The 26,260-nt window shown below is 41.4% G+C and overlaps 1 protein-coding gene across 2 annotated transcripts; it reads right to left on the reverse strand.

Annotated features, from left to right (window-relative positions):
- Positions 1–8,113: 8,113 nt before the first annotated feature.
- LOC113012193 (RAS guanyl-releasing protein 1) lies at positions 8,114–24,596 on the reverse strand. 2 transcript variants are annotated; one of them, XM_026152240.2, is made up of 17 exons: positions 24,329–24,596; positions 23,545–23,720; positions 18,922–19,027; positions 17,427–17,489; positions 17,208–17,339; positions 16,383–16,536; positions 16,006–16,179; positions 15,099–15,215; positions 14,717–14,992; positions 14,239–14,319; positions 13,500–13,604; positions 13,240–13,349; positions 12,652–12,796; positions 12,504–12,540; positions 11,984–12,115; positions 9,404–9,708; positions 8,114–9,320 (listed from the first exon to the last, which is right to left on the reverse strand). In XM_026152240.2, the coding sequence occupies exons 1-17, from the start codon at positions 24,460–24,462 to the stop codon at positions 9,186–9,188; spliced, it is 2,382 nt and encodes a 793-aa protein (XP_026008025.2). In that variant the 5' UTR covers positions 24,463–24,596; the 3' UTR covers positions 8,114–9,185. The 2 variants fall into 2 exon arrangements, with proteins under 2 accessions (XP_026008025.2, XP_080149737.1); XM_080293611.1 differs by lacking the exons at positions 23,545–23,720; positions 24,329–24,596 and adding an exon at positions 19,831–19,847.
- Between the last annotated feature and the right edge of the window lie 1,664 nt (positions 24,597–26,260).

Here is a 26,260-nt window from a genome sequence, read left to right on the forward strand (position 1 = left end):
CTCCTCCTCTCCACTTTTTTCTGGGTATCTGACCTTCAAAGAAAGCAGATGTGTCACATGAATGATAGAAAGACCTCTGCTTCTGACCTTTAAGTGATGCATGCCTCTGAGCAGTAAGTGATATTAATGGTTTTGTGCTGTTATGATGCACCAGGTTCAGATGTCACCTCAAGGCATTTAAGGTAGACTGTGCCATGCACCTGGACATGTCCTTACATCTAAGGTCAATGGAGAATGCAACAGGCGTGGGTGGGTGATCAACAGTAGCTAAAAGGCTTTTAAACAGCCTGCTGGCCTTCATTAAAGTCTTTTGGCTATTTCAGCCAGCCTTCACGGAGAGGTGCCGCTGATGGTGCCAGTAAATGGATAGTCTCTCAGTCTGTGCAGCAACAAACAAACTTCTAGCACATTCCTGCAACGGAGCGAAACTCTGTTTAACAAATGATCACGTTAGCGCTCCCTCGTCCCTGAAATCTGAAACTAATTTGGTTTGATTGTAGCATTAACGTATCATGTGCTGAAGGGAACATTACAGGCTCGGTGAAGTTCCTGGGTCGTGATGTTCAATCAAAAGCCTGAAAAAAGCCCCTATCCCACCCCCAAACTGCTGCCTAATTAGAGAATAAAATCACAGAGAGATCCCTTTAAAATGTGCAACTTGCTTCCAGATTGTATCCTTTCTTTAATAGTAGACTAATAAATACAATTTCTACTTTCACTTCCTAAAGGGATGCATTCAGTGGCCATGGAGCAGTTACTGCTGATGATCCATTTTATGTACTATCACATAGTGCTTGATTAGGTGTAAAAACAGTGTTCCGGTTATTTAATTTGCCTGCAACTATGAAATCTACAATGAATCTCCTGCTGCTGGAAAGCACATTCTGGAGCAAGCAATGATTGTTTAAAGATTCACTGTGCCAATATGTTGTGTACAAGCTGGAATATGCAAATTGAGTGCAGCAGCTATCTCAAATAAAGCCCTGTCGGTATTAGAGGAAATATTCGCTTAAAGTAAGCACTGTTTTAATATAGCATATTACATAGTAGTAAATTCATGCAACTATATTGAAAACCTACTAGAAAGATACGTCTTTATTGTAAACAGCAACAATCACAAGGCAACACAGACAGTCTGACTAAGGAACGGTGGAAGAGGTAGGGTGATGACAAAAACCAAGGGCAAGTAAAAAGACATGGGTGAGAAATAATGAGCACAAGGGAAGCAAATTACAAAAGGATACAAAAAACATTTGTAAAACAATCATGGACACATGAGAGACGGACCCAGTGACCGGCAAGCCAAGGGTTTAGATGAATGGCCAACAAAACGGGAGCAGGGGACAGAGGATTACAGGAGCATGGAGGGGCAGAGAAATAGCAGGGAAATCAGTGGGGCAGACTGCCCAGGGAAATTTGTTAAACATGATATATAATTTGTTTTGGATACATCTAAAGGGTAATATTTGGTCTGAATATGGCCTCAGTGTATAAATCTATTCCCAAGCCAATCAATTTCACAAAGGGCAAAGTTAAGGCTCTAGAGGTTAACATCAGAGCCAGAGGCAAATTTCAGTTGATGATGGCTTTTCCTTGTGGGGTCTCGTGTGTGGTCATTTTGATGGTTTCAGATGCATGTTGGCTGATCCTTTAATCACATCTCTGAAGAAGCTGCAGCAAATTTCCAAGTCAGCTTAAGTAATCGGGCAGATGTTTCAAATTTAAATAATTAAATTCTTGTCCGATATCATCAATGCTACACGCAATAACAGTCTTTTAAACATTATAAATTGCAATTGCTGCTTAGCTTTTCCAATGCCACTGGTTAGGTCAAGAGGCCTAATTATTAAATTATGAAATATTTATTTATTTAACTCTGCTGACTCATGACTCGTGACTCGTGCTCACCACAGTTTTGGTCAGAAGTTTACATCAACTCATTATGGCAATGAACGTTATAGTAATTTGGGGCTTTAAATTATTTCTTTGAAGAGCTTTTTTCAGAGTGGAAGCCTACATCTTTAATGGCTTTGAAATACAAGAATTGGTTGCACAAGTTTGAATTTATTTCAGATTTTCTAAAAGACACACAGGGTTAAAAGTAGACATACAGTCTCAAGTATATAGATACACCCCCACTAATATTTGGTTAAATGACTCTTAGCAAGTTGCATTTCGACCAGATGTTTTCGGCAGGCATCAATAAGCTTCTGCGGTAGTTCTGGATATTTGATTACTCTTCTTAAAATTTGGTTGAGTTCATTTTACTTGGTTGGCTTCCTGGCAGTGATTCAGCCTTTGAGTGCAGCCTGCAAATTTTCACAACTGATTTGACGGCTCTGGGAGAAGCACTTCAGAAGCTAGTGTCAACCTGCTTTATCAACTGGAAAATCAGTTTTGTTTGGGATTCACTTCATTGTATCCAAGTTTCACCCTCTACCTGCTCATTTGAGGTGAGGCTAAAGTATTTGGAGGTCCATCCACTTTGTACAAAACAGATTCAGAGCATGATGTTACCAACACTGTGCTTCACAGCTGGTACGGTGCTTTTGGGTTTCAAAGCCTCACCTTTACTCCACCAAACATATCGATGTGTGGGGCTTCTATTTGTGTCTTCAGGATCAGATCTTGTACCAGAGGCCTGAGAATTTAACCGTTTTTAAACAGTGTCTTAGTTTTTCCTGTGGACTGCACTTTTTTTCCTCATGGTGCTGTGCCTTTCTCCCAGTTTGGGCTGTTTATAGCACTGGTCTTCACTCTTCATCTATTCCAGTCTTTTCTGGTTGTTCTGTCAGCCCCTGGTGTTTCTCTATCATTTCAGTCTGCTCCTTTTTTCTGATGTTGCTGTCAGTTGCCACATCTTTTAACCTCCCCTGGCTCAGGATCTAGAGCAGATTGTCTATTAACTGGAAGGTTGATGGCTTGGTCCCCGGCTTTTGTAGTCGGCATGTTAAAGTATCCTGAACCCTTGTGTGAATGTGTGAACGTAATGTTAAAAGTTCTTTGTTGTAGAAAAAGGCATTTGAATGAATGGCTTTGAGAGCTCAAATGGAGTACCTAATCACATTCAATCTGCCTCTGTTAGAGCATCCCTAAATACGGCCTCACAAATCTGGTTGTAGTATTTTTTTAATTACTCTAGAGTTCATGTTGTAGTTTATAGTAATGGTAAACTGTATTATTAGATTTTCTCCAATTCTTATTATAGCTCAGCTGTTTTTGAGCACCCCTGGTTTCGATGTATTAATAAACACGAAATAGCATCGAAATGAAATATGAAGTGCTTTATAGTTTAGTGAGTCTTTATTATGTATCCTGCAAAACACAAGCTGTCCACAGTATCACAAACAAAGACAAGTGATTTCTCATTTTAGTCGTATATAAAGCATTTATGGCTTTTGCATTAATAGAGAGAAGGCTGCTGTCACACGTGGGAACTCCCACTGTGACTCCCTGCTCAGAGGGGATGTTGAATTCAAAAGTCCAGGTGGAGACTGGCTTAGACAGCTGCTTGATTTGTTCTGTCTCACCTTCATAAGCAATTCCCACTGGGAGGAACTCACTCCCTTCCTACCTCTATCTCCCATTTATGCTCTATATTCAGAGCTTGTATGTTGCTTTGCATTTGCTGCAGCCATGCTTTGCTTCACTTTCCTTGATTTTGCCAAGGAGTTCTGCTGACTTTTGAGAGCATTTCTGGTTGCCCCAGCACTGCAACATCTGTTCTCTCATCTCTCATATACAGTTAGTGCAGAATTATTAGGCAAGTAGTATTTTTGAGGAATAATGTTATTATTGAACAACAACCATGTTCTCAATGAACCCAAAAAACTCATTAATATCAAAGCTGAATGTTTTTGGAAGTAGTTTTTAGTTTGTTTGTAGTTTTAGCTATTTTAGGGGGATATCTGTGTGTGCAGGTGACTATTACTGTGCATAATTATTAGGCAACTTAACAAAAAACAAATATATACCCATTTCAATGATTTATTTTTACCAGTGACACCAATATAACATCTCCACATTCACAAATATACATTTCTGACATTCAAAAACAAAAACAAATCAGCGACCAATATAGCCACCTTTCTTTGCAAGGACACTCAAAAGCCTGCCATCCATGGATTCTGTCAGTGTTTTGATCTGTTCACCATCAACATTGCGTGCAGCAGCAACCACAGCCTCCCAGACACTGTTCAGAGAGGTGTACTGTTTTCCCTCCTTGTAAATCTCACATTTGATGATGGACCACAGGTTCTCAATGGGGTTCAGATCAGGTGAACAAGGAGGCCATGTCATTAGTTTTTCTTCTTTTATATCCTTTCTTGCAGCCACGCTGTGGAGTACTTGGACGCGTGTGATGGAGCATTGTCCTGCATGAAAATCATGTTTTTCTTGAAGGATGCAGACTTCTTCCTGTACCACTGCTTGAAGAAGGTGTCTTCCAGAAACTGGCAGTAGGACTGGGAGTTGAGCTTGACTCCATCCTCAACCCGAAAAGGCCCCACAAGCTCATCTTTGATGATACCAGTCCAAACCAGTACTCCACCTCCACCTTGCTGGCGTCTGAGTCGGACTGGAGCTCTCTGCCCTTTACCAATCCAGCCACGGGCCCATCCATCTGGCCCATCAAGACTCACTCTCATGTCATCAGTCCATAAAACCTTAGAAAAACCAGTCTTGAGATGTTTCTTGGCCCAGTCTTGACGTTTCAGCTTGTGTGTCTTGTTCAGTGGTGGTCGTCTTTCAGCCTTTCTTACCTTGGCCATGTCTCTGAGTATTGCACACCTTGTGCTTTTGGGCACTCCAGTGATGTTGGAGCTCTGAAATATGGCCAAACTGGTGGCAAGTGGCATCTTGGCAGCTGCACGCTTGACTTTTCTCAGTTCATGGGCAGTTATTTTGCGCCTTGGTTTTTCCACACGCTTCTTGCGACCCTGTTGACTATTTTGAATGAAACGCTTGATTGTTCGATGATCACGCTTCAGAAGTTCTGCAATTTTGAGACTGCTGCATCCCTCTGCAAGATATCTCACTGTTTTTGACTTTTCTGAGCCTGTCAAGTCCTTCTTTTGACCCATTTTGCCAAAGGAAAGGACGTTGCCTAATAATTATGCACACCTGATATAGGGTGTTGATGTCATTAGACCACACCCCTTCTCATTACAGAGATGCACATCACCTAATATGCTTAATTGGTAGTAGGCTTTCGAGCCTATACAGCTTGGAGTAAGACAACATGCATGAAGAGGATGATGTGGACAAAATACTCCTTTGCCTGATAATTCTGCACTCCCTGTACCTGTGATTTCTCTTCTTCTTCTTTTTTTAAAATCACCACCTGGTTTCATTTTTTCATCAGTTACGGTAATCTGCGTTTTCTCCAGGCTGTCTTTGAAGTACTTGTTCTGTTAGATGCTATATAACCATCAGTGTTTGCCTTCAGATGTCTCTTGTTTTTTGGCATCTTTGTATTGAGCAGCTTAAAACAAGACATAGATTTGCCAACAATCTGCTTTTCAATTTCACACAGATGTGAGCCAATATAAAAGTGTTTGTTTCGGGGCAATTATAACTTTTAGAGTTTCTTTTTTTGTTTATACCACTCTCACTTTGCACCAAAGTACGCCTTAGGGAACAACAGGGGAGTGAATATCTATCATAAATCATACTGGCAGCTGCACTGGTGAAGCGTGTACATCTCACATCACCTAAACAGCACCTAAGTCTTTTCCTTGTGATGCAGATCACTGATGCTCTAGGTTACAAGTTGCAGGAATGCACTGCAAACACAAAACAACCAAGAGGAATTATGTATTTTTTGGCTTTTCACACACACCATTCTGTCACTGTGCCTCTTTTTCTAAGCCTCGAAAATATATGCCTATTCCAAAGCCGCCTTGCTGGTATGCCAGCAAGATGAATAATATGAAGCCACTCCACTGGATATTTACAGGATATGAATTTCCTCACCCATAGGTTGCATTGTGTGTGTGTGTGTGTGTGTGCGCCCAGAAAGGGCAGCCTGATGTTTCTCTCTGTGTAAATGCACACACAGTGGTGCCCACACATTCATTACCTTCATATCAGGTTCAGACATAACTCTTCTCTTGCTATTCTGTGTTTACCTTGAGCTCATAGGTGCATTAGCTTGCATTAGAAACCTAAAACTGACTGTTTTAGGTTTCACTGACAAAGGTTGGAAAGAGGGGGAGGCAGCTGAGCAGTACTGTTTGCCTTTGCAGAGCAGAACTCCTCCACTTCTCTTCTCCCGTTACACTCCTCCGCTATCATCAAGGTTAATTAAAAAATGTAACCACAGCTTCAGTTTTAAAGCCACCTCTGGAAGATTCCTTAGAAAAAACGTGTCTTTCTCTGCCTTTCCTGCACCTTCACTTGGGGTTTCTCTCTCTCTCTGCTCTTCCACAATGGTCCTTTGGCCATCATTAGAACTTGATGAACTCTGTTTAATAATCAAGGGAATATGTGGAGCTGAGTTTGGCTGTGGTGTTCCTGTATCCTACAGGCACTGCGGCGGTGGCGCTTGTTCGTGTTTGAAAGGAAAGTCCCCTGTGTGTGCTCCCGATGTGTTTTCTGCATGCTGTCAGGGGGGACATAAAATGGTCTGCTCACATCTTTGTCTGATTAGTTTTAGAGAGTGTGTTCATTAGACTTAGCACATTAAGTTAACTTATGGATATCTCACAATGGCCCAATTCCCCCAAGTACACAGCAACTGATGTCCCATCCATTCGCTTCCGCTTATCCTTTCCAGGGACGCGGGGGGCGCTGGAGCCTATCCCAGCTGTCATAGGGCGAGAGGCGGGGTACACCCTGGACAGGTCGCCAGTCTGTCGCAGGGCCAACACACAGGGACAGACAACCATTCGCACTCACATTCACTCGCACATTCACACCTAGTGGCAACTGATGTCTGGGTGATAAATCATTTCAGTCTGCCTGCTTTAATTGGTTGGTCATATTTTGATCTTAGTGTACGTAGAAGGAAGTCATACTCTGTATCACTTAGCCTACATGTGTCTTGTGGTCTCTTTCAGACTTAAATGCACCACAATGTGTTATGTTTACAGTCTCTGTTGGGTTTGTAAATGGATTTGTGTCTGATATATTTATCTTTTTGACGACTACTTTAGCACACCGGGGCAAAGACATTTCTCCTCTCAAGCTTTTATCACAGCCTTGATTGAAAAAAAGCAGCCTTTGAGATGACATTTTCTCTCAAGTTTAACACGTGTTCTTTCTGTCACTTTCTCTCAGCCAGCCATGGTATTGGAAATTATTCAGCATTAGTGTGCATGGAGCCTGGTAGACTCGAGGAGCTACTCCCCAGCAGCTGGATGTCACATTCAAATAAAAGTAAATTAGCTGTCACCACAAGGCTAGGCTTGGGAACTGCTGCTGTGCCTAAGAAGCTATCCTGGTCCAGGCAACAATACAGATGCAATATATGTGGAAATGCTTTATACTTTCAGATAGCTGCCTTCTTATCTGATGAAATACAGCTATAGAAATATAGACATGCTGAATCACAGCACCGGGAATATAGTAGTGTATAAATCACCTGCTGTTTGCAGTGAGCAGTGACAAAAAAAGAGAATTATTAGGTCCTTCGTTTGAGTCCTTCCTCCTGCAACAGCAGACAGTTGCCCTCTCATTATCTACTGGCCAACATGTACTGTGGAGTCAGACTCATTACCTGCAGCAAAGCTCTAGGGACAGGCCAGATTGGCACAGTTGGCAGACGGGGTGATACATGCTGTCTTTAACGGTTTGTTTCAGCACAAGTCTGTGGATTCTTGCAAAACAATGTGTTGGAGATGTGCTACTTATTTTAACTAGTAGTGGATGTTGTTAAAAACGATATATTTTAAACCTAGCATTAAAAAGGATGTTATTGAAGTTAACTACCACTCATATTATTTGCAGGGCACATTCTTAGAAATAGACATACAACAGCTAACTCGAGCATTCACAGAATATACCTCTATGTTTAGAAACTGAAAACCAGCAATCACTAAAATGAATCTGAAAACCTTCTTATGGTGATGCTTTGGTGACTCCCGGTGGTCACACTGAGTAACACAGGAAAATGTTTACTATAGAATATGAATTATTTATTAGAACAATAAGAGAACAATACTGAGAAATAGGATGAACCTCGACATGAGTACAACGGCACAGTGTATACGTTGTATTTACAATACATTACATGTACATCACAAACACATATCTCAGCTCACAGTACAACACTCACACGATGGGCCACACTACATCAAAATAGCATGGCTGCACCAGCCATTTTTTAAGTATCAATATGAAGCCAACATAAGCATAAATAACTCCATGAAAGTACCACTATACTGTACAAAATGTTCCGATATCTCACTGTTCTTATGAAGTGTGTAGTGTTTCACACAATAAATATTGACAGAAGCATGTTGTGCATTGAAACGAGCAGTGAAAACAATATAAAGCAATCTGTACAACTTTCATTCTGCTGCTCTAAGCTCAGTGGGTTCCTGTCATTGCTAGTAACGACATGCACTTTTTGATGACCTTTTCCGCTGCTCACACATTTTACTGCAGCCTTTGATTTCCATTTTATGTTTAACATAAATAGCTAAGCTCATTAACTGATCAAGAATTGATCAAACACATTCTGCAAATGCCTTTTCCCCCTCTAAAAATACTGCATTCCTTCATTCAATGATGCCTTGTGTTTGCACACTAGCTAAATAAATTAAGTAATGCTCAAGCTACTGATTGTCACCTTTCTAAGCTGCTGAAAACATTAAAGGGGCTTGTCCTGTTTACTTCAGATTTGCAATTTAAAAAAGCCTTTTTTAAAACCATCTTCCCACTAAAAAGTAATTTGGATAAATGTGCATTTAAAAAAAAACAACAAGTTGTTAAATTGCACCGTATTTAGCTTTAAAAAATCCACCACCTTTAAAGAAATTCCTTAACCTTATTATTGGTGACACACAGATTTTCCTTCCTTGATAAAAACAACTTGTGCAGCGTTTTCTCCTTTATATCATGTTATCTTCATCTCATTATACTGATAAATACTTGCACTGTTCATGATCAAATCAGGATTCATACCTGCTGCCACACGGAGGCAGCACCAGTCCCCTTGCTGAAGCATCAGTGTATGTATAAGTCTAAGAGGAGGAGTCCTCCTCCACTGGGTGGAGAGCGTGCCTCTTCAGCAATGTCTTTAGTATCTCCACCTCCCGCTCTGTCTCTTTTAGTTTCTTACGTAGTGTCTCATTAGCTTTACGGAGCTTCTGGTTCTCCTGTTAAAGAAACCTTATATTAAAATAACAAGTGGGCGATATGGTGCATAAAAGTAGAGTATAATTCATAGTGTGATACTCACCAGTTCCAGAGTTTCGTAGGTAGGTTTGCTCTCCTCCTCTGGCTCTTTAGGCTTTTGCACAACAGAAGCTCTGTTTTCCCATTTGGCACAGTATCGCTGTTTTCTTTGGGGTATTGGGCTGGGACATGAGGTGAGGGTGGGTGTTGCTGGGACTAAGAGAGAAGCTGAGGTGGGCGATACTTCAGGTCCATCTGTCTGGGTATGGCTATGGACTCTCCTAGGCCTCGAACTGGAAGTGACTGGGGAGTCCGGGCTCCAGTCTCTCCTGTCATCCGGAGGGTAGGGGAAAGGACATTCTTCTGAACCTGGGCAGAGGGACACGCTTAGTAATTATTTCTGTTCATTTCAAAATGCACATTAACAGACGGAAATAGCTATTGTTCTCATAGCCCTGTAAAACCTGAACCATGAGCTACATCCAACATTTTTGTGCAATTTATTGCTCACAGTAGCACTGCTTGTGTCTGATTGTATACAACACATTTTTCAAAAAAACAAAAATAAAAATCACGTTGATGATGTAGAGATCTCAAAAGCTCATGTATGAAATATGATACAACTAAAATAAAAGGGCTAAAATTGTCTAATGATTCCTTTTTGCTGATCACGGTTGTCTTACAAAGCTTACCAATGCGTTTGACTTGGTTCATCAGCATCTTCTCACTGACAATCTCCATGCTATTGTTCTTTCCCAACAGGCATTGATGTGGTTTAAGTCCTATTTGTGCAACAGAAAGCAGCGTGCAGTTTTTAAGTGGGTGCAAATCGGATCTGATTACTCAGCAGCAAGGGGTGCTGCTAGTTTCTATCCTAGCACCACTTCTTTTTGTATTCTATTCAACTAATTACTCTACGCAACTTTACGCAGATGACACTATTGTCTATACATCAAAGACCTCTGTTTTACAACCTCAACAGTTCTGCACTTTGACTTTAAAACTCTTCAAACCTGGTTCTCAGCTAACAAATTATTGCTTTGTAGATCAAAAAAACTTACTCTATGCTCTTTAGCGTAAAGACAAACCTTTAACTAAAATCTTTTGCCATAGCCTGAATATTTTCCCCTTCAGAAAGCAGAAAAATATTTACATTGCACTGACTCTAAACTTACTTTTAGACCACGTATTGACTTTAATATTGGTATTCATTGTTCCAGACACTGTCTTGTTCACAATATTAAACAGAGATTTGTCTCACTTGCCACGTTACTAGGCACACCTGTTCACTTATCACAAATATGTTTTAAATGCAAAACACGTGCTCTTCTGCATACAAATACAAGCAGATGGGCATAAAAGGAGCGGTCTTCTGCTGCCCAAAGGTCCCATAAAGCCCCTACTGCAATGTGGCTCAACGGGAGCTTTGCATGATGTATATGAAACCGACACATCTGCAGCAGCTGTGTGACACTATCATGCAAATAATGGACCTAAACCTCTGAGCAATGTTTCTAGCACCTAGTTGAATCTATGCAATAAAAAGGCCAAACCACTAGTGGGAACTGCTAGTGTACCTTATAAAGTGGCCAGAGAGTGTATATTACCAATTATGTGGTGGCTGTAGCTCAGGAGGTAGAGCAGGTCATCTACTAATTGGAAGGTTGGAGGTTTGATCTCTGGCTGCTCCAGTCTGCATACCAAAGTATCCCTGAATACGATCCTGAACCCCAAGTTGCTCTAAGATGCGTTCTTTAGAATGTGAATGCATGTGAATGGATGTAAATGCTAGATATAAAGCACTAGAAAAGGCGTAGAATGAATGGGTGTGAATAGTTGAATGAGGCATGTTTTACAAAGTGCTTTGAGTGTGCGAGTAGAAGATCGCCCATTTACCATTTGAACTACAGTAAAATGGATCTTCATCCTCGTAATATTATAAATAATTGTAGTAGATTTGGACATATTTTGAAATGTAACTTTGATTACCCTCATAGTTTAAAACATTCTTTGGTTTCTTTTATTTCATGTTATTAACTAAAAAGCTCCTCTTTAAAGTAACTTTTATGCCTAAAGAGCAATCAGTGATCCTTAAAGAAAATGGCTCAGATCAGTTATCACACCATATGACAAAACAGTACGTCAGAAAGACTAATTTTGAAAGAGCCTGAGTCTCTTAGTTAGTCAGCCTATAATAAGCAAAAACGAAAGTTTTTCTGCTCCGAATATAGAAGCATTTTTAAAGCCGGTGGGCAGCTTGAGTTTTACTGTAAGTGAAACTGTTCCTAGCGATAGATGGAGGGAAATCACCCTCACAGCAGACCTGACCTTGCGTTCAAGAATTGTTTTTTCTTACAGCTATTGCAAACTCTTTTTGGCACAGATGAGAAAAAAACAACTTTATTTTCTGTGCAGTGTCGGAGGCAGTGATTACAGGAAACAAAAACTGTCTCACCAATGAACAAGTGGCTTAAAAACTTTCCGCCAGAAGATGGCACATGATACAGAAAATTAGTGATTACTCCATGCCGGGTATTTGTTATTGTCTACATATTTGAGGTGAGATTGTGCGGTAACATGTGCAAGAAAAGCATGGCGTGATTAACAGTACTGAATGCGGGTGTACCCCATCAACACAACCCACCCTCTGAAGTGCCTGTGGTGACCGGCGTGGAGCTCGGGGTCGGACTGTCAGTGGCGTTGGTCACTTTGGTGTTCTTCTTGCACTCAAACGCCACCTGGTCCTTGCACAGCTTGTGGCAGTTCATCCCGCAGTCTGTGCAGGCCCAAAAGAATGCACGACATGTCACAACAGGAACCGAAGTTGATCTAGCTTCAATAAACTGACTTCTCACTTCTCTTTGAACACTATCTGTTCTGCAAATGCAACTCTCAGACTCTTGTTTTTGCATGCTTACTGTCAAGCAAACAAATAGTTCTCAGATCTTTAGAAGGACGGGGGAGGGGGAAGAAAATTGTGGTTCTCAGTGCAGTCTCTTTCTGTCATGTGCTGCAAGGTTCAACTAGCAACATGCAACGCAACAAAAAACCACACTCCATTTCACCTGCTCCCCACAAGACAGAGTGTACCTCTCCAAGTATTTGAGTTAACTGACATTTGGCCAGAGATACCAAAGTTACACGAGAGAGATCACCATATTCACCTTTGCATCTGTAGCCTTGCTTGATGACACCCCATAACTGTGAGAGAAAAGAGAGAGAACAACATTTATGTGACTAAACATAAAAGAGCAAAACCCAAATGACATTTTTTTTTAGAAAACAGCACCAAGGAGGTTTGTGTTTCCTTACAAATCCTGAGCAGTTGTCACAAAAGGTGGGTTTCATGTAAGTGGTCTCCTGGAAGTTGTGGACAAAGCCAAGGCCCAGCTTGGAGCAGATGACACTGGCCCGCATAAAATAAGCTGTGATCTCCTCTCTGCTGACTTGGCCTTCCCTGAAAAAACCACAACACATATATTGTAAGCTGATGTTTAAAAGAGGAAACAGAGCTGTGATACAGGATGATTGCAAAAGAGCCTGATATACTAAAAATCTATTAATAGTAATAATTTACATGTTATTTTTGTAGGTTTTTTAAAAAATTTTCATTAATGTCTCTCCATATTTATAGATGGCTACACCCACTCATCTGCCCAGTGGTTGTAAAAAAAAACATATACCACTTAGTGACAATGTTTTTTACAGCACCGGTTGCCTATCAGTTGTGCTGGTTTTCATGTACACATTTAGCGGCAGCTTTATGGTTAATTCCGCAGCTATTTTATGTTTCCGGTTGCTAAACTCGCCACTACACATCTACAAATGCCACTTTTGCTTCCTCTCCCCTGAAGTCATAAATAGCCTCTGAGCGAATACATGACCTGTCAAGAGACTCACTTCTCTTTGTCCATGACACAGAAGGAAAACGGAAAGCTAGCAGCGATTTTCTCAAAGTCCTCCTGATTAATGAAGCCGTTCTCGTCGTGGTCGTAGTTCTTGAACACGGACTGCGAATGACAACAAATAAAAAGCATTGTTGCTCAGTTGTTAGCGAACAATAGCGGGGAAGGCAGGCTGTCAGGATGGCATCATGCAAGAGAATAGTTGAAATAAGGAGGCTTGAAAACTGTGGAGGCTTGAAAAAGGGAAGCGCTTACATCGACCATTCTTTGCACGTGTTTGCTGATGGTTCGAGGATCGGGTTTAGGAGCCACTCCTGATGCCCAGTCCACAAACACGGGAGGTCTAGAAGGTGTGGCTGGCTGATTAAAAAAAAAGAAAACTAAGTCTCAGGAGATATGCAAAATAACATCTGACCAAAGGAGTTTCAGTTATCATACACTCCATAAAATAAGGCCCAAATGACGACAACTTTAAGCAATTTAATTCCATTTAAATCTGTTACGTAGGTACGATTATGAGGGCAAAGACTCTTTTTCTGAGTGCATGGGTGAAACAACCAAGACATTACAGGCTAATTACTGCGCTTAAGTTAGTCAGTTTAACAAAAGCATAAAAATTCACTTTCAACAATGTTGCACGGATGTCAGGCTAGGCACTTTCTTATTTTCAGTCTTCAGACTAAGTAATTGCTTCATTTTTAGCACACACAAGAGACAGTGAAATCTATATTCTCATCTCTGAGAGAAAGCAAATAAGCCTTTGCTTCCGTTAAGCATCATTACACTTTTGCTTAACCAATCTCAGGTCCCAAAGAGGTGAAAGGCTTGCTGTTTCTGTCTCTTTGCATTAGGCCAAGATAAACAGCTGCTCTCTCTAAAGAAAGAGAGTGAATAATCCTGCTTTCCAAGACAATCTATTAGTTTGTTGATATGCTGAATTTTTCCAGCTGGTAAACAAATGTTTACTTAAATCGTGTCTGTTGCTATCACTCACAGGTGCTTTGCAGTTCTTGGGTTCCCGTGCATACGACAGTTCATAAATCTCATCCTCAGAGTAGTAAAGATCCAAGGATAGCTGCAAGACATTAAAAAGCCACTTATTGCTGCATGGAAGGTAAACAGAATGAGAAAAAGGTCTCTAGATTTCTCCTTGAAACATGTTTTGGTGAAGGTGAATTCAGGTTGCGGGGTAATTATTATCTCTTCACGGGCATGCTGTCATTCAAGTAGGATTAGCACACTGCACTCAGATAATACAACAATACAGCAATCTGAACTCACTCTCATTCACATTCAGCTTGTCACCCACACACTCATAGATCATAGACTCTAATCACACCCACACGAGAAAAAGACAATCCACATGCTGCACTCATTTGCATCTTTGTATGTGTTCAGCGCTACTTGCTGAATCACATGAAGCTGCATAACAATTTCAAATGAACCCAAAGTCGCCGCGAGCAGTTCGCTACCGTCAACAGGTGAACCAGGTCCTTGTTGGCATCCAGCCTGGGTGGGATCTGCTGGAGTTGGATCAGCTCGTTGATGTGGTTGTACAGGGCCTGGAGCTTCTGGACGTTCACCTTGTTGTCCTCGACATAATCCGACATGGCCTCATTGACTGAGATCAGGTCTTTGAGGTGGACACCCAGGATGGGGATTTTAAAACCTGTACACTTGTTGTAAGCTTGTCTGTAGTTGTCATAGTTTCTGCAAGAGGACAGCAGGTCTGTCATCTCGTTCAGTACCTGGGGAATGAAATCATTTTTATCATTGTGCTACAGTTATTTTTCTCCAGTATTTTGATCCTTGACTCTAAATGAACTGGACATCGCGTTGCCAGTTACCCTTTACCTTAGTGACTTCACTCGGTACGTGCGACGTGGTGTCTTTCAGTCTGGAGATTGAGCTGTGACATAGGCCTCCCACCACCGCCATTAGTGTGTTGTAGTTGTGCATAAGGTGCAGACTCTGGCGGACACGCACAAGAAACACACGTCAGTCCATTCACGCACACACACACACTTATAAACGCGCAATTAAACTTGTTTCAGGTAGCCTTGGTTATATAATCCACAACAGTGGCATTACATAAGCCACTTAGATCGTTGGCTTTTTCTTACTGCACTCTGATGGTTCGCTCTTTTTTTGGAAATGCTTTTCCCTCTCTTATTTTTTATAAATTCTCCAGTTCTTGCTGTCACTGGAGCATTATGGTGTGAAATTCGTTTCCACACCCGTGGGTTTCGAGGTTGACAGCAGTGAGCAGCAGCAGACTGGTGCATTAGTGTTGCAAGAGGTCCTCCAGAGTACAAGCCTGCCTAACGGCTCCCCAAAGCCAGTGTATCACTTCTCAGCAGGCTGCACACAGCTTCACGTTGGAGTGGTTTTAACAAGCCAGCTCTGATCAGAGACTACACTCACGAGTCATTTCCTGCTTTTCTTCTCCTACAAAGTCCTCATTGTTTAAGAGTGTTCCACTTGGTGACTTCATTAGCTTGCATTCAGATAATATTTTTCTATCGGTAAGATATTTGGATACCCTAAAAGCCTGCAGCACAGCTCCTGAGAATCACTACAAGCTCTCTGAATATGCATTACACAATTACTAACATGTGAGGGGCTTTCAGAGTGAGACAAAAGTCATATTAACACTAGTTAGATAAGGTGCTGGAACAACCGCACATAGATTTAAGCGAAGAGGAAATGTAAGCACAGAAAGTATATGTGTAGTGGAAGTGGGGGTTGATTTAACCACTACCTGTGCAACGTGGATAAACTTAGTGAAAACCTCAGCTCTCAGCTGAGCGGTTGGCCGGCTTAGCACCATCAGCTGAACCCACTGGGAGACACCGTTACACAGCGCAATGGAACGCTCCATCACGGGGATGTCCTTCATGCAGCAGCTGCGGATGTAATGCTGATAGTCTACAAACTGGCAAAGAGAGCAGAGACAGGAGCATAAACCGCTGCACGGAAACTGCAAAGCATTTCCTGTCAGGAGGAAACACTTAATGGTTCTTAGTAAATGTAATTAAAAAAAAAAAAACAGAGAACAAAAACAAAACAGCAAAGTGTTAATGATAAGCTACAAACAGGTGCGCTTGTTCTTTTAAGTTGGTGTGTGTTTATACTCACTGATATTCTGCAGAAGGATTTAAATTCAAGGTAGGTGAGATGCTCGGCCAACTCAATGGGCTCCAGGTGGTCAAAAAGGAGCGACACCTTCCTCTTTTTACTGCTGTTAGCTTTAATCTTCTGGCTGGCTTTCCACGACCAGTCTCGTTCGGTTCTGGAGTACACAACGAAACAAAACGTGAATGCATCAGAAGAAAGGTTATGTAGCAGCAAAACTTCATAGACTGAAAAGCTGCAAATGGATTTCTTTGTTTGTTGATTCATGGAAGTCTCCCACAGAGCGTTTCATTACATTTATTTGCGGTCACTTCCTGGAGAGAAAAATGGTGCAGCTACAAAACGTGCAGTTTGGAGTTTTAATCTTTTAATTCTACAGTTCAATGATTTTAGCTTAACAAATGTAAGTATCTACCACTTTTATTAATGTTGCTGCTTTAGTATTGGGCTGTTGATCAGACACAATAAAGCATGTGATATGCGTGAAACTGATATTTCTCACATTATATATAAAACAACTCTTTGCATCACTAATTATTAATTGGCAGATTATTCTCTAAATATAATTATAGTTAGCTGCAGCATCAATCTGAGTATTTAACTTAAAACTGTGCAGTCCAGTTTCATCACAGCAACCTAAATGATAAAAAACAACAACAATAAAAAATGGAAGATTTAGCATGCTTACTACGGGTCTGTGTTCTTCATAGTGAGAGTCTCTATTCTTGATCGTGACTGATTTCAGTACTTTTATGACTGCAACAAGCAACCGAGAGTTCTGTAGACCTAATGTCTCAGTTGGCCAGCTGGCCGGAGATTAACACTTACATCCATTTGGTCTCTAGGAGAGAGCAAAGTCGCTCCTGTCCGTGCTCTCGGATCAGATCCCGAAACTCATCCAGGCTGTCTGACAAGCTGTGGTGCAACCGGAACATCATCCAGAATTCCTGGATCCAGTGCCTGTAAGAGTAAAGAATGATAACAGTGTGAATGAGATGTAAAAACAAGCCAAATTGAACTCTGAGTCGGTGTATTTGTGGGACTGACCTGATGAGGTAGCATATCCTCTGGCACTCTGCTGGCTGCTCGCTGTCTACTGCCGTTTTAAACGTGAGGACTTCAGTTAAGGAGCAAGTGACATGAGCATAAACCTGATGAATATGAAAGTTAAAGCTTGGATTCACTGCTGCTTGTCTTGCCAGCAAGTTATTCTAGACAATTTTTTTCTGGAGTAAATAATGAACATATGGTTGATGTGACTGTGCAACTTCTTTCCAGCAAACAAAGTCATTAATAAAAAAAAACTAAACTGAAAAGGCAAACACAGGTGACATTTGTTAATGTGGGAGGAGGCGACTGCATGAAGCAAAACTCCCGATGAGCATCACGGAATGAATCATTCTGGCTTACAGAGGTAAGAGAACAACATAATGCACAAAGAAACCGCAGAATCGGTGCCTCGTATATTGTAGAAAAACTGTTTTGCGACGGATCTTTAAACGTGCGGCAGTTTAAACAGTGCTGTCAGCTCGAAAGGCTATTATTTATTACGGAGGTCACTCTGCCTTCCTTTTAGCACATGTTGCTCAGAAAAACACCGCCCTGTGAATTTATATCCAACCGACTGTATAGCTCTGCGCTGGCAGGAACGAGATTGCGGTGAAGCACATAAAAAGGCTAATTGCGTCATAGGAGCAGAAGAAGTGCCCACGCAATTCCAAGGCCAGACTGTGATGAAGACTGTTAATGGCCCCCTGTGCCTCTTCCCTGATCCTAACCCACACACTGTATTTATTTGATGCATCCTTTTGGGTCTCGGGCACAGAACGAGAGGGTTAAAAATAGCAGAGAGGCCCATTCGGCCGTGCGTGCATTGACGTGGGTCTGCGCGAGCGGGGGGCTCTTTAGGCAGTGGAGGGTCTGTGTTTATATATAGCTGGAGAGAACTTGTATGTGAAAGAGGCAGAGGTAATTAACACCTGAAACCACAAGGCTTTCTCACCGTGGGGCTGATAAGCTCCTCTGAGGGGCTTTGTGATGCCACTGCTGTTTCCTGAATGAAAGCTGAGATTATAGATCCTCCCCACAAGTCACAAGGCATTAAAAAAACATGGGTTTTTTTTGGTGTGAAGCAGAGAAAATAAAAAAGCACTGAACCAAACATTCTGAAAGAGACCAAAATGCTGAAAGGTAATAGACTCCCCGCTATTGAATACACCAGCTCAGAATAGAGGAAAGTTGCACACTGAAAGCAACTGATGTACAAAATCTAAAATGTCTGACAGGAGGAGCAAACACGAACTGCCACTTTCCTATCACATTTTACACACTGACAGCTACAGGCTGCATTGTGAGCCAAGTATGAACTTGACAGCGTGTTGCTGTTGACAACCAAATGAAAGCAGCACACGGCAGAACAAGTGGTCTGATCTTGGTCTACATTTTCTGCCCAGAATTGGCCGCTGATTTGTTTGAATCACGTCCCTGCCTTGTGACAGCAGCCCCCCCCCAAAGCTTTTATGATGCACTCCACAAAGGATATAAAAAGACGAGTTTGTCCAGCAGATCACCGGAGGAGATGAGGTGACGGTGCATGGTCAGGGTGATGTTCAGCAAGTGGCCGTTCCCGTTTACACATCCGTTTGCGTCTGCAAAAGAAAACGAACGCACACGTGCTCGAGTTAGGCGTCGCCGCTGTAAAGAGGAGGAGGTTTACAAAAACACACGCCACCCTCTCAGATAAAACCTGCTCTGATGGTGAGAATTCTTCTGCCTGCCTTTCATCAAATACAATCAACCAGAACACATCACATTAAAATGTACTATTAGAGCTGCTTTTGTTGCTGTTGTTGTTTGATTATCAGAGATCAGATGGGAGTTTGTGGCATGGTTTTTGTTGCTTTTTTGGGGGGCTGGTGGGTTTTGAATATCAAATGACTCAAAGATGGTATATATGCACTCCGTTTGGCCTCTCAGGGCCACCGTACACACACACACACATACATACATACATATATATATACATACATATACGTGTGTGTGTATATGTGTGTATTTTTTAAATACAGAAGCCGCTACTAGTACTAAGATAAACCCCCTTTTGGTTTCGCATCATGTTTAACTCAAATGTGGTTTTCAGATCCATCACACAGTTTTCTCACAGAAAGTTAATCGCATAGCTGATGATGTTTTGAAGGCAAACAGAATAACATGTTGCCATGATGTTTCTTGCTTACAGCAAATAAATCTGGATCAAAATGTATATTTATGTGGGGAAATGCAGGCCAAGCTGAGGGGGGAGTTTGAAATTTTGATATTGTGAACTAACAGAATAAACACACAAATTTTGCAAGCTATATAGATTTTGCATTCATATAATGTGAAGACCAAATATTGTATTTCAGTGTTTTCACAACTTTACTCAAGTGAAACTTTGTGTTTATAGACTCACGTAACAGTCTTTGTGCTCTTGCGTCTTCTGCTTTTTCTCTTGCAGCATCTGCTAAAACTGCAAATTGTTATTTCAGCTACTTTTCTGTGTGGTATCTTTGAGTTTCAGCAGCGATGCACACATACATAAGCCCCTCATTTCCTATAATATTTGTTCACTTCGCAAACTGGAGCCAATCAAAATGTGGGACATTATGTCAGCATGCTGAACAAGAGATAAAGGTGCTGTAAAGTCCAGAATAATATGAGACGCTTGGCCACCCTATCCCCAGCCAATAGTCTTGCATGCTAGATATGTTGGTGGGATGAGGGTCTATGCATCAATAATGTTAAAGAAATACCCTCCTCCTTCTTCATTTATTTTGTACTACATAAATCCAGCATAGACATTTTCATCACTTTACAAGAGACAGTTAGCTTAAACTTATGCCCACATTCTCGTGCCATTACCTTTCCGTTGAACGCTTACCTTTTCCTCTGATTGTGTTTACTTCTGCTGCTCGCCTGTCTCACTACCTTTTTTTTTGGCTTCCTTTTTCCTTGCATGTATCTGACTTCCTCTCTTTGTATGCAGACCACCTTTCCTTATAATGCTCGTCTGACTCCACGCTATGACTGACATCTCGAAACCGCGAAAAGAAAGACAAATTTCTTATCAATGACCTATTAATATCGGACAAGATGAGCACAAAAAGTGATTTTCCCACACACTCAAACAAACCACTCATCTTCAGCACAAATTCAAAAATGACTGTATTGTTCCGTAAATTTGCGGTTGACGTAAAAAGGAAGTGAATTTAATAGCAGCTCTAGACTATTTGTGTCTTTCTTCCCCTGTGGTCCCTGAAAATGGGCTGAAAACCTTAAGAACAACATTTGCGAAGTCTCAAGCTGCGTGCTGTTTCCCTTTAAGCTTTGCCAGTGTCTTTACACCATCAAGGATATCAGGCGTCTGAGGACCCACTTTTAAACAATATCACCTTGGAAATACCTTGGACGCCATGGCAACATGTTTTCTAATCTTTGTTATCTGTAAGCAACTTGCCACTGCTGCCGCAGCTGACTAATCCATCCCTCATATCCTGCATCTGGTGTGTTTGTGTTTGTAACACGCAGGCTCTGCCATCTAAACCCAGCGAATGTCAGTGACCTTACCCTCCAAGTCATTAAGAGAGTAAAAGAGACAAGAAAAACACAGGGCTGCTTATAAAATGACACATGTGATACAGGTTGCAAAAATTTGGTGCAGTTAAAGTTAAGACATATGCATGCAGAACAATTCCCACTCCTTCTTGGCATTTCTGGTAAACACAAATATAATAAGATTGCTTTAATCAAATTATCAGTTAATACTCTCTTAACTTACTAACACTCAGAGTCAGACCTACTGTAAAATAAAGCACAGCAGGAGGCTGTGAGTCTCCATAAGGCAAACAATTACGCCATACTTTTTTCACAACTTTCCAACCACTAACCCTCCCTGTGCAGGGTTAATTGTGGGAGGAAATCCCCTCCGGACTGGCTGTTAGTGACTGGAACATTAGGAAAGCTGCTGCCCGGCGAATGATGATAAACACTGCAGTGGGCATGCGGCCGGTGGCCTACTTTTAAGGTTATCTTCGACATTCATCGGCCGATCCAAACATGCACGTCATGTTTCCTTGTTTTGACAGAGGCTATCAGATTGGACGGTCCTTTTGTTTTAGAAGAACCCGAGTCAGATTGCCATCTCTATGTACTCTGGGCAAAATCTTCCATAATATTTCGGACTCTGTGAAACTGTGTTGACAACACTGTTTCCATTCGTGCTTTACAACAGTAATTCCCAAGCAGGAAAAAAGCAAACAAATAAACAAAAAAAAAACTACTTAGATGGAGAAAGTAAAGTAAAAAAAAAAAAAAACTGCATATAAACAAATAGAAAAGGATGAATTAAAAGTGGATTTAAGTGGTTAAATAAACTAAAGGCTAAAGCTCTCTGAATATAAACAGCTTAAAAATGAAAGAGTAACTTAAACCGTTATCTAACAGCAAAAGATGTGAAATAGATGTTGTGATCTGTATGCAATATGTAGTTATGTAAAGTCATGAGCAAGCAAAATTAACACATTTTAACAGAAAGCCAGTTGTAATGAATTTTAAAAAAAAGCTAAATGTCATGGCTAAATAACCATTAATGTTACATAGCTACAAATTGGGATTTGATGTTAGTTAATGAAGTGTCCAAGCAGTAGATACATTGCAACAAAAACATTAAAATTAAATAAATACTGAAACATCTGCACCCGCATTTATGTGGGAGTAGATGGGTAAATAAATACAAAAATAAAAATATTCTTATGCAATAAACAAAGTGTTGTTTTCTTCACAGCTGTGAAGATTGAGACTTTCCATCAGGCCAAAAAACCCCACCACTGTTTCTTGACTTATATAGCGCGTCTTATTCTATTGGCTTATAAATATTTTGCCAAATTTGCAAAAAAGAGGCAAATTAAATGCAAGCAGTACTGTAATAAACAAAAAAGAAAGCAAGAACAAAAACAGAAAAAAAAATATGGGTGTGTTCTGAGCGGTCCAAGGAGAAAGATGATGTCAACAGCTATTGATCCACACCTCGCAGTGCTCTGCATTTCAAAGGTTGGTCAGCATCTGAGGACTACCGTTCAGGGATCTGACCTTTCAGCTCAGCCAGGCTTGAAGCTGCCATCCGGTAATCCTTCAAATAGCTCTTACGTGCACTCTCACATTTGAAAAGGTGGCAGGACTCGAGGACCTTAGGGGTCCCCTGTGATGTGAGTCAAGAGGACCAGAACTGTGATGCATTTTATCAGGAGAGGCTGTGCAAGGAAAACCCCAGTCATAACACATTATCCTGACAGAGAGACACTGTCACACACTGAGGGTGTAACTTTCAAGCGTACGGGGTCTATAGGGCTAAAACCCCTCCCACTGATTCTGTATCCTGCCAACGGGAAGCCGACTGTGATTAATACCTGCATCTCTGCAGATGAATGTAGTTATGAGATGTCATTTTATGTGCAGTCCATTGTAACACTTCTCCACTGCTCTTGCTGCATTTGCGTAACCAGGCAACGGCAGTTTGAAAGCTTGTCTCTTCAGAGATGCAATCACCATAACTCAAAGAGCACTCCAGACAACTCGATGAAGCCAATGATATCTGCTTGATTGATCCAACTATAGCCTACACAATCACTGCTGTGCTGTTCTTTCATTTAAGTACGCCCTCTATATATCATGCAGCCAGTGAAATATTAATGCACAATTAATAGAGTGCAGCAAAAAGCATTTCTAAAAAATTAGCAAGCCTCAAACACCGTGTCCCTCAACATTAAGGCACAAAATCAGACCGACAAGAGACTTTATCTTCAAACCATGAAATCTTACACTAAACAAAAATAAAGTCAGCCTTGGTAAGAAATCACTTTTTTACTTTCCAACACGAGGCACTCCCTTCTTTCTTTAGAGGCCTGCCTAAACTTGTTGCTGGTGAGAGAAAGTGGTGAGAAAAACAGACTCCTTAAGCTACAACATTCTGTGATCTCGCTTAACCTGAAGGTTTAATGTCTTCTGATATCCGAAGGACTGCATAACCTGTTACACAACCATAGAGCACAAACACCCTCTGGAGTCTTTTGTTCACTGCAGGACTTCACCTTGTAAAACAAACCAGCCAAGAAGGTCAGCGCTAACTTACCAAAAGACTGCAGGCAGGCTTGGATGAGCTCCTCCCAGGTTGCGCCCTTGGTGAGGTGTCCCAGAGGCATTACTGATTTACTCGGCGGGGTATGGGCCGGGCTAGGTTTGTGGAACCTGTGAGGCCGACCTGGAGGAGAAACTCTAGACCTGGAGGTGCATCCTTGAGTCACTCTCCTTGAGAAACACCAACACAAGAAGAACAGTGAAGGGCGGAGGAGGTACAGGAGGGTTAACTGCAGTGAAAGTGTGCCTTTCTCCTTTTGCTATTAACATGTATGACTGTACATGCACACTCCTTAAACCATGATTTTACGAGAGCACGGGTTATTAGCCCACACGCATGAAAGGATTTGTCCCACAGTCACACAACTCGAAGGTGTTATTTACACTTAAGAAACCCCCGTGGTGTGTTTTGCTATTCATTGTTCTCATTTCCTTCCTTTAACTTGGGGAAATACCGGCTGATTGCGGACATCCACATAAAACTCTCGAGTGACCAGAGCAAAGAGCTTACAAATGGAACAGTTTTACGCATGTAAGCGCTTCAAGCGTAGCAGGTCTGGCCGCAGAGAAGTGGGTGAACTTGAACACGCTTGTGCGCAATAACAAGTGGAAAGCATCAGTTTTTGACACCATTTTGGCCAAAATTCCACATTTACTATTAACAAATAGCTGATAGTAGGATTAACCTTCCTATACCTTCGATCAGGTGCCCACGTTTTCACCAGAGAAAACCAACCAGAAACTCCTCAGTAAAAGCACAAAAAGATGAGCCGACTTACGCTTCGTCTCTGCCCTTTTCCTCTGATGTTATACTTTCGTTTTGGTTTTCTTTTGACTGACATCCCATTGCGAGGTACTGGGCGACGAGCGGTTGAACTAGGCTGTCCATCTGTGTCCTCCTCGATGGGAGCATTACATCGCTCTGCTGGGCTCGGTGCGCCTCCGCGGTCTCACAAGCATTGTGCTGACTCGTCAATGAACGTTACACAATTAAGATTCACCCAGCCTGTCTGTGAGTGGGCGGCCGTGCTGCTGCTGTCGGGCTTGTCACTCACACGGAGTGGACTCCGCGCTTCACTAGTCATTATACTTGCGTCAAAAGTCGTGCTCTAGATTTATACTTGAAGATTTTAATCACGGAAGCGGCGCGGGGGGGGGGGGCTCGTTGAAGTCATTCCATCCAAGAAAATGAAAAGCACATGTTCCTATTATCTTTTGGCACTCTATCAATGATTTAGAACTTGATCACATATTATTTTTATTTTTTTAATTTTCACATTTTCCTGCTATTCCATAACAATTCACATTATATTCACATAACCAGAGGTTAAAATATCCCTTTAATATGAGTACATTCTGGATAATCACTGCGTAATGTGATTCTTCCTTTGGTTTACTAAAAGATGTTGTTTGTTCATTCTGCACAACAGGAAAGGGTGGATCTTCCTTTAACAGATAACAGAGGTTGCAGGTTCCATTACCACTACAGCTTAAATCAGGGATTGTGTTATTGTGCTGTAGGTGGTCCAAAGAAGATGTTTCCTGAAATCTTTCAGGAGCTTTAGGAAGTCTTATCACCTTCATCCAAACGTAGATATGGGGATTATGGCTGCTCACATTTTACTCCAGAGGCCACGATTATATGAGATCTGAACGTTTTAAATTGAAAATAGTCTCATTAATTTTAAACTGAAGCCCATTTCTGAGATATTTTTCCTCAAGTGAGAAATGGATGTACCTGAGTTGGTTTCTAAATTACACTCAGGCCAGCTGGCAAGTTAAAGGTAAGAAGAAAGCCTGGAGAAGTTTGATCCTCTAGTTCTACCCCCTGTCATAAACAGATAAACAAATGATCATCCAAATCATACTAAATCAGCTCTGGAGCTTTGCATTTGAATTTTCACAACACCATAAAAGAAGGATGCATACACATCTGTGAAGACTGTGATGTAAGAAAAGCTGAGGCATCTCTGTCATGAAACCTATCTCCACTCCCTGTACGTAGTTCCCTTTAGTCAGCATGGCTGTGAGGGGAAGGTGCACGCCTGAACCTGAAAAGGGGGAGTTTAAAAACATCTTAGTGGATGATTATTGTTTCCTTCTGTAATGCTTGTTCATGACAAGAGATTTTTTCGTGTTCATCAACGTCACTTGCAATGTGAATCATGCCCCTTGACTGAGTGAATTCGACTGGCATCAAAGCGCTATTAACTCCACATCAACGGATTTAAACACATGAGCCTCCCCCATTGGCCAGACGACAGGTATGAGTATAAAAGGTTTTGAAATCCAGTTATTATGTATTTGTCTGTATTCAGTTTAACTGTGCAGGTTTAATCTAATTATCTATAATCTTAAAAAAAATGATTTGTACTTTTCTGTGTGTGTGTATGTGTGTGTTAGTTGGGCTATTTTAAATGTGAAAATTAACACACTGGTCCATTGTTCTCACTCACACACCCAGGATTACTCAGGTCAAAAGGTTTTCTGCTTCCTGCACACCGGAATATCCTCCCTTTGAATAGACGACTACATGCATGCCATCTACAGATGACCAGCAGCTTGGGTTCATGTGTTAGTTTGAGCTCATGCAGAGTGAAGTCATGAGAATATGTGTAAAGACCAGCTGGCTGCTTGTGATAAGATAGTGTATCTGCACCCTTTTTTGTGTCTCTGCTGTTATCGGACTGCTTGGTGATACCTTTACAACT

Source organism: Astatotilapia calliptera, chromosome 19 (genome assembly GCF_964374335.1).
Source record: "Astatotilapia calliptera chromosome 19, fAstCal68.1, whole genome shotgun sequence".
Taxonomy (NCBI): Eukaryota; Metazoa; Chordata; class Actinopteri; order Cichliformes; family Cichlidae; genus Astatotilapia; species Astatotilapia calliptera.